At 41.3% G+C, this 12,177-nt stretch overlaps 1 protein-coding gene across 1 annotated transcript; it reads right to left on the reverse strand.

Moving 5' to 3' along the window:
- Nucleotides 1-837: 837 nt before the first annotated feature.
- PRSS55 (serine protease 55) lies at nucleotides 838-10,761 on the reverse strand (the record flags this gene model as incomplete). The annotated part of the gene is made up of 4 exons (XM_049865492.1): nucleotides 838-1,158; nucleotides 7,426-7,568; nucleotides 9,024-9,274; nucleotides 10,565-10,761. Coding segments are annotated over 4 exons (912 nt in total), but the record flags the coding sequence as incomplete, so codon positions are not given.
- Nucleotides 10,762-12,177: the final 1,416 nt, after the last annotated feature.

Raw genomic sequence — 12,177 nt, forward strand, 5'->3', positions numbered from 1 at the left:
CATGAAGTTAGAAAACAGAACTGATAATGTTAAGTGAAGATGGAAGAAGATGAAAATCTGCAATTGCTTTGTAACTCTGTAACCAAGATGAAGTAAAAGCCAATTAACCAAGGCTTAATGTAATTCACCAGCTCTCTCAAACCCTACTTTATTCACTTACTTAGACCTTCACTCCATCTCTACTGACTTTTTTTGTAATATCCGTAATTCAGGTAGCAGCATAGCTTGTTTCTTTAAGACGAAAAAGCAAACACGTAGAAACCTGATGCAGTTGTTCCCTGGGAAGTTAACTAATAGACTTGCTGATGTTAAAAAAAATGTCTTGGAAGTTAGAGATAAATATTAAGTTGGACATTGATGTAAAGAGATAAATATTAAGTTGGACATTGATGTAAAGAGAGGTCATAGTTTAACAACCCCCCTTGTAACTTTTCTCCCTCCTTTCTGAAGCCCTGGTGCCTGCCAGCATGAAGTCTTTGTTTACTCCACCTAATAAAAACTTCACTGTTCTTCCTGCAATTTGGAAGCCTGCACTATCTTGCCTGGATTCTTGTGTCTCTCCCAGTTTCACAAAACTTTTTATCCTTCAATAAAACTCTTATTTTTATTTCTAGCAGAGTGTTAGTCTGGTGTTTCGCTATGATGTGACTAATACAGGGGCACAAAGCCCAGCTCCCAAACCAGGGCTCCAGCCTGTCTTTCTGGTCCCATCCTGGTTTCTCTCTTCCTGCTATCTACCTCAGTTCCTACCACTTAGTTTTTGTCTCAAGCCAGTCTCTTTGCTGGTGGCACATTCTCACACATCCTCCTTTGCTTAATGAGTAAACCTCTGTTTTATTAACAGTTAAAAATGGGCCAGAACAGCATGTAGGGCAGAAGGCAGAGCAGGAGCCAGAATTTGGGGCTGCTTGGCTCTGAGAATTCTGAGGCCTGGGAACTCCTTAGTTTCTGTTTGGGAGGGGCTCTCATTTCCTCAGCAATAAAGGGCCTTCCTTCCATTTCAGTCACATTCTTGATCCAGAGGTCGTATTTAACTAACCAAGTGTATATTCCTGGAATGTTCTTATGTCCACAGCTCTTTCCCCAGCTGATGATGCCTACCTGGTACCACTTCTTGCCAGGCCCTGGGGTACAGACTAGAGGACCCCCACTGTCACCCTGTAGGCAGAGAACACAGGTCAGTAGGGAGTCACATGTTGAACTCTCCATTTTAGGCAGGGAACAACTTATTAATGGAAGATAATTTGCAGACTCACTTCACTCCAGGCTGTCAAAGGGAATCTTGAAATTGTGGACAAATCCCCACTCTTATCCCAGCCAATCTCTACCCCTAATCTAGCCAATCCCACCCCTACTCCAGCCAACCCCCACCCCATCCCAGCCTACCCTCATCCCTACCCCAACCAATCTGCACCCCTATTCCAGCCAATCCCCATCCCTATACCAGCCAATTCCTACTCTTATCCCAGCCAATCCCCATCCCTGTTTAGGCCCTCTGAGAGAAGTCTGTCTCTGTCAGGCTGGCTTCAAGAGTTGTGGGAGTATAGAATTAAAGTATGGGCAGTGGATAGGCTAGGACTTGAGAGAAAAAAAAGAGGGGGAAGGACTTGCAGAATAGGGTGATGGGGGCAGGAAGAGAGTGTAAATGTTGCTCAGGCTGAGGGAAGACTGGAGACTGATTTGTGGGTGTTACCAAATGTTAAGCTTTGGAAAGGGCTGTGAAAGAATTGGGGAAGAAAGAAAAAGGGATATATGAAGTGTTGCTAATTTTTTTGCAGAGACATGGGGAAGAATGAAGTTCATTTCTAATTCTCTCATGTGGGTGTTTTCAAGAGGGCAAGTGAGCCTTTTCTGAATGTGAGGCCCCTCCAAGATGAAATCACCTGGGCCTATGGCTTCAATAGGGTTACCTGTTTATATAGAAAATTTTTATCGAGTTCCTACCAGGTACCACACAAATATAATGTTTCCTTTCATTCATTTTAATACAAGGAAAATGTGACTTATGGAAGATACAAGGCTTGCTCAAAGTTGCTGGGCCAAAGTGGGAACCCAATATTTTCCAATGTCAAAATCCGTGATCTTTCCACCTGCTACACTGCCTCTCATCCAAGGAACCAAGTATCTCAGGGAATAGGGAGGCCAGAGGAGAGGGAGAGAGACAGGGAAACAACCGGTCAGTGGAGCAGTCAGAACACACACAACATTTATCAATTAAGTTTGTCTCTTATATGGCCTTGGTTTGTGACACCCCAAAACAATTACAATAGTAAACATTAAAGATCACTTATCACAGATCACCATAACAGGTATAATAATAATGAAAAGTTCAAAATATTGCGAGAATTACTAAAACATGACACAGAGACATGAAGTGAGCACATGCTGTTGGAAAAATGGCACTGATAGACTTGCCTGACACAGGGTTGCCACAAACCTTCAATTTATAAAAAACAAACAAAAAAAACACCAAAACACAGCATCTGCGAAGTGCAATAAAGGGGAGAACAATAAAACAAGGTATGCCTGTAAATCCTTTTAAGCCCGTCACCTTATAAGCTTCCACTACAGGAAGTCCTGCCTTAAAATGATCTATTACCAATTGAATAATGTCTTTCAATGATCTAAGCCTGTAATTACCAATCAAATACTGTATTTCATGTCCTTTGTTTCCGTCTTATAAAATGTCACTGCTGAGTTGCCATATTGGATTACTGGGTTCTAATGCATGGATTCAGTCTATCTCTGGCTTGCGCTATCTCTTTACTTTCAATAAATCTCTCAATTTTACATTAATCAGAGTACAGATGGTTACTCTGTAACACTCCCAAAGGCTAATGCTGGTAGCCAAAGACCTGTCTGATGCGAAATATACTATCCTCAAAAGGCTCTCAAGTTCTCCACTGTGAGATAAAGGCATCATGTGATCGCTCCTGTCAAATTTGGTGGTTTGAAGAAACAGAGGACCTGACTTCCAGTCTGGCTCCCCTACTGCCTGGTGTTTGACTTTGGGCAAATCACCTAAATTCTGAATTTCTGCTTTTTCATCTGCTAAATGGGAGAGTAAGATCTGCCCAGCCCATAGTGCAGGGTAGTGGAGAGGATGAAAGTATTTAATATTGTGAATATAAAAATTATTTATACTGTTTCTGATCTGTTCAGATATCAAAGGGAATGATTGGTTAAAATAATTAGATAAATTATCCGAGTTTGTTTTTTCATTGGTAAAAAAGAGTTTTGATTAAATGTTTTTATACATTCTTTTCTGACTTTAAAAGTCTGTGATTCTAGGATTCTGTGGAGTGAAATTAGACTTCCCTGAAGCTGTTGTGGGTGATATATTCAAGATATTTAAAAAACCAGTTGCCACGGAGTCAATTCTGATTCATGGTGACCCCTTTTATGTCAGAGTAGAACTGTGCTCCATAGGGTTTTCAATTAACCACAAGGATCCCTCATGTTGCCCTTTTATAGCCACACACACACATCACTCCCATCTCAACCCCACCTTTACCTCTGGTAACCAAACACAATTTTTCTTTATTGGCAAACAAACAAATTTGTTTGCTCTACTTTTCTGTAATTGTTATTTCAAGAATAGTATGTAAATGGAATCACAGAGTGTCTTAGTCATCTAGTGCTACTACAACAGAAATACCAAAAGTGAATGGCTTTAACAAACAGAAATTTTTTCTCTCACATTCTAGGAGGCTAGAAGCACAAATTCAGGGAACCAGCTCTAGGGGAAGGCTTTCTCTTTCTGTAGGATCTTAGGGAAAGACCTTGTCATTAATTTTCCCCTGGGTCTAGGATTTTCTTTGTGCAGGGACCCCAGGTCCGATGGACAGGCTTTGCTCCCAGCTCTTCTTACTTGGTGGTAGCAGGTCCCTCTCCTCTCTATTCACTTCTCTCTTTTATATCTCAAAAGAGATTGACTCAAGATAAACCTAATCCTGTAGATTGAGTCCTGCCTTATTAACATAACTGCCTCTAATCCTGTCTCAGCAACATCGTAAACAAACCAAACCAAACCCACTGCTGGCCAGTCGATTCTGACTCATAGTGACCCTATATGACAGAGTAGAACTGCCCCATAGGGTTTTCAAGGAGTGGCTGGTGGATTTGAACTGCCAACCTTTTGGTTAGCATCCGTAGCTCTTAACCACTGTACCACCAGGGTTCCCATCAACATCATAGAGGTCAGGATTTACAACACTTTGGATAAATACATCATACCACAAAATGGAGGACAACCACACATACTTGGAATCATGACCTAGCCAAGTTGACACACATTTTTGGGGGACACAGTTCAATCCATGACATACAGTATGTAAATTTTCAAATTGGTTTGTTTCATTCAGCATAAGACTCTGGATATTCATCCAGCTTATTAAGTATATAAATAGTTTGTTCCTTTTTATTGCTGAGTAGTATTGGTGCCCTGGTGGTACAGTGGTTAAGAACTTGGCTGCTAACCAAAAGGTTGGCAGTTTGAATCCACCAGCTGCTCCTTGGAAACCCTATGGGAAAATTCTACTCTGTCTTATAAGGCTGCTATGAGTCGGGCTTGAATCAACGGCAACAGGTTTTATTATGGGTTAGTATTGGTGCGGATTGGGCAACATTTCATTCTGTTATACATATGATTGCCATGAGTTGGAGTCAATGGCAACTAACAACAACGGCATTCTAAGGTATGGCTATACCTTATTTTTGGCTATTATGAATAAAACTGCTATGAACATTTGTGTATAGGTTTGGCATGAACACAAACATTTATTTCTCTGGAATAAATGCCCAAGAGTTCAATTGCTGGGTCATAAGGCAAGGGCATGATTAGTTTATTAAGAAACGACCAAATTATTCTCCAGAGCAGTTGTACCATCTTAAATTCCCACCAGCAATATATGAATGATTCAGTTTCTCCACATCCTTGCCAGCATTTGGTATTATTATTATTTTTTATTTTAACCATTCCTATAGATGTGTAGTGATATTCCACTGTGGTTTTAATTTGCATTTCTCTAATGGCTAATGATATTGCACATCTTTCATGTGCTTAGTTGCCATCCATATACCCTCTTCAGTGAAATGTCTCTTCATGTCTTTTGCCCATTTTCTAACTGGGTTGCTTTTTTTTTTTTTTAAACTGTTGAGTTTTGAGAGTTCCTTATATATTCTAGATACAGTTCTTTTGTTGAATATTTCCTCCTACTCTAGAGCATGTCTTGCCATCATCTTAATGGGGTCTTTCACAGAGAAAAGTTTTAAATTTTGATGAGGTCCAGTCTATCAATTTTTCCTTTTCGTGGCTCATGCTTTTGGTTTCAAGTCTAAGAACGCTTTACCTAGGTCTAGGTCCCAAAGATTTTGTTTTTCTTCCTAAAACTTTTACATTTTACATTTACACTCAAGTTCCTGATCTATTTTGAGTTAAATTTTAATTGCACTTTTTACCCTAGGCTCTCAATGATTCTTTGCTCTTATTTTAGATTTATTTCTTATCCTTTTGAATCTATGTACCCTAGTGCAACTCTTTATTCTAGGTATGGTACATCCTAGGCATTTGGGGTATTATATTATTAGACTCTGGATCTCATTTAAATTTTCTGTTTCAACAGGCCTTCTCTGAAACTAGGGCATGAGAAAGAGGGACTCTGTTTACTGATGGATGAGGATGGATATTCAGACTCCTCAGGTGACCTCCACTGACACCGTGGCAGGAAGGAATGGTTTATCACTACTGGGTAGTGTAGAAAATACTGACTCCCCAGTGGTGGCAAAAATTCTGGCTCTCCACTTAACCTCCTCTGACAGCATCCTGCCAGGGAGGAGGAAGGATGCCTTTTTACCTCAAGGCAAGGGTGGAAATCTAGGCTCTTCACTTGGCCTTTGCTGATGGGAAAAGGGGGCTGTGAGTTTTTCCTAGTGTTTTGCTAGAGTAGAACATTTACTGTCAAAAAAGTTTCTGCTAGGCTATGTTTTTCGGCAAAATAGAGCAAGGCTGTTTTTGTTTGTTTTGTCTGTGCCCATTCATTTCTGGGTCTTGGGCTTCTCCAACATCCAGACTGGGATATATAGGAGGCAAAAAGAAAACCCAAGGAACTCACCACTGTGTTGTTACTCAAGTCCCAGTCTCCAATCAGTCCACATTTCAAAGTCTCTTTTTGTTTTAAACTATAATGTCCAAGGCTTTTAGCTGTACTTGGTGGCAAGAATAGGGAGAAATAGTCCTATTTCTCTTGCTAGGAACCAGAAGGCCCAACTGTCTTTTTTATAATATTTTAAATTGTCTAGAATGTGAAGAAAATGCAAGGTTCACATGACATTGATTCTATCTCTCTTTTTGGTCCTCACATTATTATCCAGAATGATGACTGTTTCTAGGTATGGTGCATGTTTCTGTGTTCACTCCTTACCTCAGAGCTTCTTCTTCATTCTCTTCTACGTCGCTACCCCCAGCTGCATCCAAATACTCCCCACCCCAAACCCCTTCTGTCTCATAGTCTACCAGGGAAAACTATCACGTTAAACAGTAACAGAGAATATTGTAGATAAATACCCTCTCCTTCCATGGGGGCAGGCTTTACATCACTCTACAGGATATTTAACATCTCAGTGAATGAATCATTAGCATTTATAGTTTTCCCCTAAAGAGAAGACAGACTCACTTCCCAGACAATGAGTAGAGACCTAACTTTCAGCAGGTACTAAGTGTACTAATCAGGGTGACCCTTCCTAAGACAAAGAAAGCACCTTTGAGCTTTGCAGGCAAATAATAGCATTCATCCTTAGAGTCAGAAGATGATAATTTCTGAGTTTTTTTCTATTCCCCAGCCATCAATCAAAAATATTTTTCTTCTTAAATTTTTTATGTTCATTTTATTAGACAGAAGTTAAATATAAGACTGTTTAGTTCAAGGAGACCAACCTGCATTACCAATATATTAAGGTTGTTTATTTGCTCACTGTCCACCCAGAAAACTGTGGACTTCTGTAGAGGAGGAGCCTGATCTCATTCATGGCTGCATCCCCAAGGCCTAGTATGCAGTAGATACTCAAGAAAGGTTGCTAAATTAATTTAAATGATCCATTGTATGGATCTCAAATCTTCATTGGCTTTTGGTTTTTTTAGAATTCCAAGAAGTAGAAAAAGTCTTGGAGCCCTATTTACCTGGTCTGCCTGGAGAAGACCAGAAATATTTATGCAGGGTTGCTGTGCACTCACTCACGGTGTAGCCGTGCTCCTAGGGTGCTGTTCACCTGATAAATATCCAGAGGCTCTGAGATCTATTTCCTCATTCCTGTGGCCCTACATATTTTTTAAACTCTTAATTATTCCCAGAGGAAATAGAATCTTATTACTTTAGCAGCCCTGATGGAGTGGGAGCATGCTAGGTGAGGGACGGGTACTCTAGTTACCTGGCAGGCATCATAGCTCTCATTCTTGTATCCAGCACACAGCATATTTTTGGTAAGTTTTGGAAACTTCTTTGAACATTCCTCCCAATCCATGATGATCATTGGCACTTTCATCAGGTCAGTTGTCATAGAATTTTTGTCATCTGGCCAGCAGAGAAAGCATATTAGAAAAGCCACCATTCAGCAGGGCCCAACTGACTCTCCCCTAAACCAATCCTGTGTACCTCCATGTCCCACCTGTCACCCTGCCCACCTTCCAGGCCTTCCTTCTTCTTCACAACCCCTTACCCCTAACCACAGGTTACATACTTCCCACTCCAGGCTTTTCCAAACAATCCCCCACTTGTTTGAATTATGCCTCTCATTCAAAATTTTATTCCTACTTCCAAGAAAACTTTCAGATTGACTCTAACGAGCCCTATTGACTTGACTTCCCCTTAAAACTGGTGATTGACCATTTCTGAGCACAATTCTACCTTTTCACATATATTTGCTTATAGCTACTCTTATTATATGAGTTTGGCACTTCTCTTACACAGAGCCACTGAAAGTTGGATTTAACAGTTAAAAAAAAAAAAAGGGCAGTGAAAAAGTTTCAGAATCCCCAACAAGAGTGAGTTGACTAAAAGTCTTTGGAGGGAATTTTCTCTAGGTCCTTTCTGGTCTGCCAGGCTCCAGTAATTTGTAAGTGTTTCTCTCCATCTCATCTACTCTAACTACACAAATATTTCACAATTCTTCTTCTCATTAAATATTTTTACCCTTTTGGACACCTTACCTGCCTACCCCTCCACTTCTAAGTAGTGCCTACAGTTCAGAATGAATGTTCCACCCATTTTCCTCTGATTGCTAAGCTCTTGAAACACCCACAATTTTGGAGTCTCTAGCTTGTTATGAAGCATCCCTGTGGATCCAGAGTCCTGTTTAGGCTTCAGACATTGCTATGTTGTTCCCCATCCTCTCCCCAACCTATGTGCTGTGGGTTTTGTCAGATTTTCTTTCGGGACAGTCAAGCTGGGGCTTTATCATATCTTTCTGTCCCAAAATGCTTTCTGCTACTTTGGCCTAGTAATAACAAGTAACAAGTAACAACATTGATTCATTTCTAAGATTCATTTCTAAGAATTACAGAGCTACACTCTAGGACTGTCAAAAGTCTAGGGCTGTAGGGGCCAGGCATGAAACACCAGTGTGTGAATCAAGGGAGATGTTAGAGAATAAAGATTAGAAGGGGCCTCTGGTGAACTGGAGAGTGCGTGCACTGCCAACAGATATTTCAATTCAAATATAAACAAAACTACCCTGTATTGACTGAATAAAACCACAGCTGGGGACTGGATCTGAGTTTGTAGCATCTCAGTTTGTAGCCTTTGGAAGATGTTTCCTTGGCACTTGGAAGAGGTTAGATTAGGCCTCTATGAGACTCTACAGTGCAGGAATTTGATCCAATGCAAAGTCCTTTTCTCCTCCCTCCTTCCTCCATTTTCTCTCCTTTTCATCCTCCTCCCCTTCTTCTTCGGATGTAATGGCCCATCCGCAGCCACCTATATGTGGCTTTTCCCCCAGCAGCTCTCAGGAGATTCTGAGGAGTCCCATACCAGTGTTGGTCTGTCCCCATCCTGCCACCCAGCATTGATGCCAGGTGGAGGGGATGGGTTGCCTGGGCAAGCAGATGGGTATTTTCTGGTCACTGAAGGTGATGGGTGAATCCACCAGGAGCAAGGCGACATCATTGTCCATGTTGACTTTTTTAAAATCCTTGTGAAGAATTATTTTCGTGACCCCCTTGATTTCCTTATATGGATTGGTTAAGTCGTTGGTCCCCGCCACAACACTCAGTTCTACTGGACTAATGGTAAAGATTGGGAATGGGAGGAAAGGGAAAGTCACAAAGTGGGAAGAATTTGCTATTCCAGAAAATCCTAAATCGCATATAGTTCTAGGCACCTTTGGGACTGGTTCTGCTGGGGCTGTCACTCAACAGATGTGAGAATTTAAAGAGTTAGAGAAGGAGGACATAATAGCCAGTGAAGCGAATCATGGCTACAAGTCTATTCCATCATGGGTCCCAGAGACATGGATGAAATACTCCTACCTGATAAAGTAAACGCTGCCTTTACTCTGGACAATTTGAAGGGTCCAGAAAAGATCACATGGCACAGACCAAACTAGCTTTCAAATAGGTATTATTATACCCATATCATATCAATTGGTTTACCAACAATTTAGTGACCTAGGAGCAGAATTTAACATAGTCCTGACACTGATTAAGCAGAAAGAATCTTCAGTAGTAAGTCAGCACTCAGGCCCCACAACCAGGGAGAATGGCCAGGAACTTTCCAATAGCCATTTCTTAAATATCCTATGGAAGCACGTCCAACAATGTTTCTTGGTTATGCCATGATGAGGCTCTTTCCCAAGATTTTTTTATGAACTCTTTAAAGTCAGTCTCTGTTATCTTCAAAGTTTATAAAGGTGGTGTAGTGGAAAGCATAAGCTCTGGAGCTAGAATTTAAATCTGGTCTCTACTACTTGTGTAGCTGAGCTGAGTTATTCAACATTTTTGGACCTCAGTTTCCTTATCTATAAAATGGAGTTATTAATTCTACCTGCCACAGAGGGTCATTGTAAGATTATTAAATGAATAAACATAGGTAAATATTCTTAGCAGAGTCCCTGGTACATGATTAGTGATCAATAAATGCTGAACTATCCAACCACCTTCTGGAGTACAGAGAATACTCTGGTCTGGTGAAATAAGGGGTCGGATGGCCTAAGAAACCAGATTTCCAGAATTAGGATAATTTTCTCCTAGAAGACTATGAATGCCCTAGGAGAGGCTGGTTGACCAAGCTCTTTGTCTGCACCAAGCCACAAGTGTTCCTGGAGAGGACAGTGTGTAACTTGAGGGAAGCCATATAGCCAATGAGGGGCACAGAGAATGTGCCAGTCTCCAGTTCACTGACTGCCCACCCCCCAACTTCGGGGCTGGAGTAAATGGGTGGGAGTCACCAGAATTTCTTGTCTGACTTGGGACTGAACAGTCCGAGGATTCCCCCTCAGCCATCGGGTCTGATTGTGTCTGAGAGTGGCATGGGAGTGGACAAAGTTAAATAAAGGTGTGCTTTTGAGTACTTACGATAGTTCCTCATAATGAAAGCAATGAGCAGCAGTTAGAATCCACCACTTGTTCAGGATTGCACCACCACAGAAATGTTGATTTCCTGCCTGAATACTCACCAGCCATGGAAACTCACCAATCCCAGCCTCCACCCCCTCTATGATTCTGGAATACTTAACTCCTTCCTCAAAAATGGGTCTCTCACCACATCCTGTCAGAAAAGGAAATGGAAAACATCAGTCCTGAATCTTGTCAAGGGTTGGCAGACAACTGCCTCTGAACTCCCCAGGGTAGTATAAGGGGAAAGAGTCACCACTTTGTTAAATATCTACTACTACTACTGTTACTATCCACTACCACTGTCAGCACGGGGAAGAGCAGGCTTATAAGTAGATACCATTAAAAGTAGTCTATAGTTGAATTGAAGCTGGCCCAGTGAGGCACCCCTAGTAGCATAAGCAAGCTGACAGATGCTTTCTTTTTGTTCCACAGGGCTCAGGACATGGGTCAGAAGCATTAACTCTGACACTTTCTAGCATCGTGATCCCAGGCAAGTCGCTTCACTGAGCTTGTTTCTGCTCTCACCCGATAGAAATTGGAGGAAAATACTTATAGAAAGTTAACCCCAGTGTGGTAGGCAGAATAGTGCCCCCCCAAAGATGTTCATATCCTAATTCCCAGAACTTGTACATATGTTACAAGACAAAAGGGACTTGGCAGATGGAATTTAAGGTTGCTAACAAACTGATTTAAAATGGGGAGATCATCCTGGATTATCTGAGTTGGCCTACTATAATCTCAAGGGTCTTTAAAAGTGGAAGAGAGAGGCAGAAGAACAGAACTAGTCAGAGGATGATATGGCTACGGAAGAAGGGCACAGAGAAATGCACCATTGCTGTCTTTGAAGATGTAGGAAGGGTAAGTGTATTGCTTCTAGAACTGGAAAAGGCCAGGAAACAGACTCTCCCCTAGAGCCCCCAGAAAGGAACACAGCCCTGTTGACGCCTTGGTTATAGCCCAGTGAGGCCTATTTACCCAGTGAGTTAGGGAAGCTTTATTCACTGGAAAGCTTTTGGGGCAGGGGAGGGAGGAGGGCTGCAGTTGCCTGTGCTGAGGAGAGAGATTCACCTTCTGGACAGAGCCTGAGTCTAGCTCATCTCCCCCAGCAAAAAGAAAAATTTTTGTTAATATTTGCTGAGTTGAATGTCTACCTTGTGTTCTGGAACGAGGCATGTGATTGACTCTAAAGGGCCCAAGACCCCATCTTGTCTCTTTTGTGGTGCTAGTTTTCCAACTATCAGTTCAATAGAGGCTTTAAGGAGTTTGTAGTATGGACTTTTTGGTTAAAAAAAAAATGGGGTGAGAACTTAGCAATATGTATCAAGAGCCTTAAAAACCCACCAAGCTGTCTGTAATATAAGCAAGGCTCTCTTCAGAACTTTGGACCTGTATTTCCTTTTTTATTTACCTCTTTTATTTTATAAACACAAATATAAAATATTTCTAAGTGCCACTGTTATAAACATTTTACAAAGACTAATTCACTTAATTTTCATGGGGTAGGTATTATTATTTTCATTCCCATTTTACAGTTGGAACAACTGAGGCCCAGAGAGATTATTTGCCCAAGG

Source organism: Elephas maximus, chromosome 22 (genome assembly GCF_024166365.1).
Source record: "Elephas maximus indicus isolate mEleMax1 chromosome 22, mEleMax1 primary haplotype, whole genome shotgun sequence".
Taxonomy (NCBI): Eukaryota; Metazoa; Chordata; class Mammalia; order Proboscidea; family Elephantidae; genus Elephas; species Elephas maximus.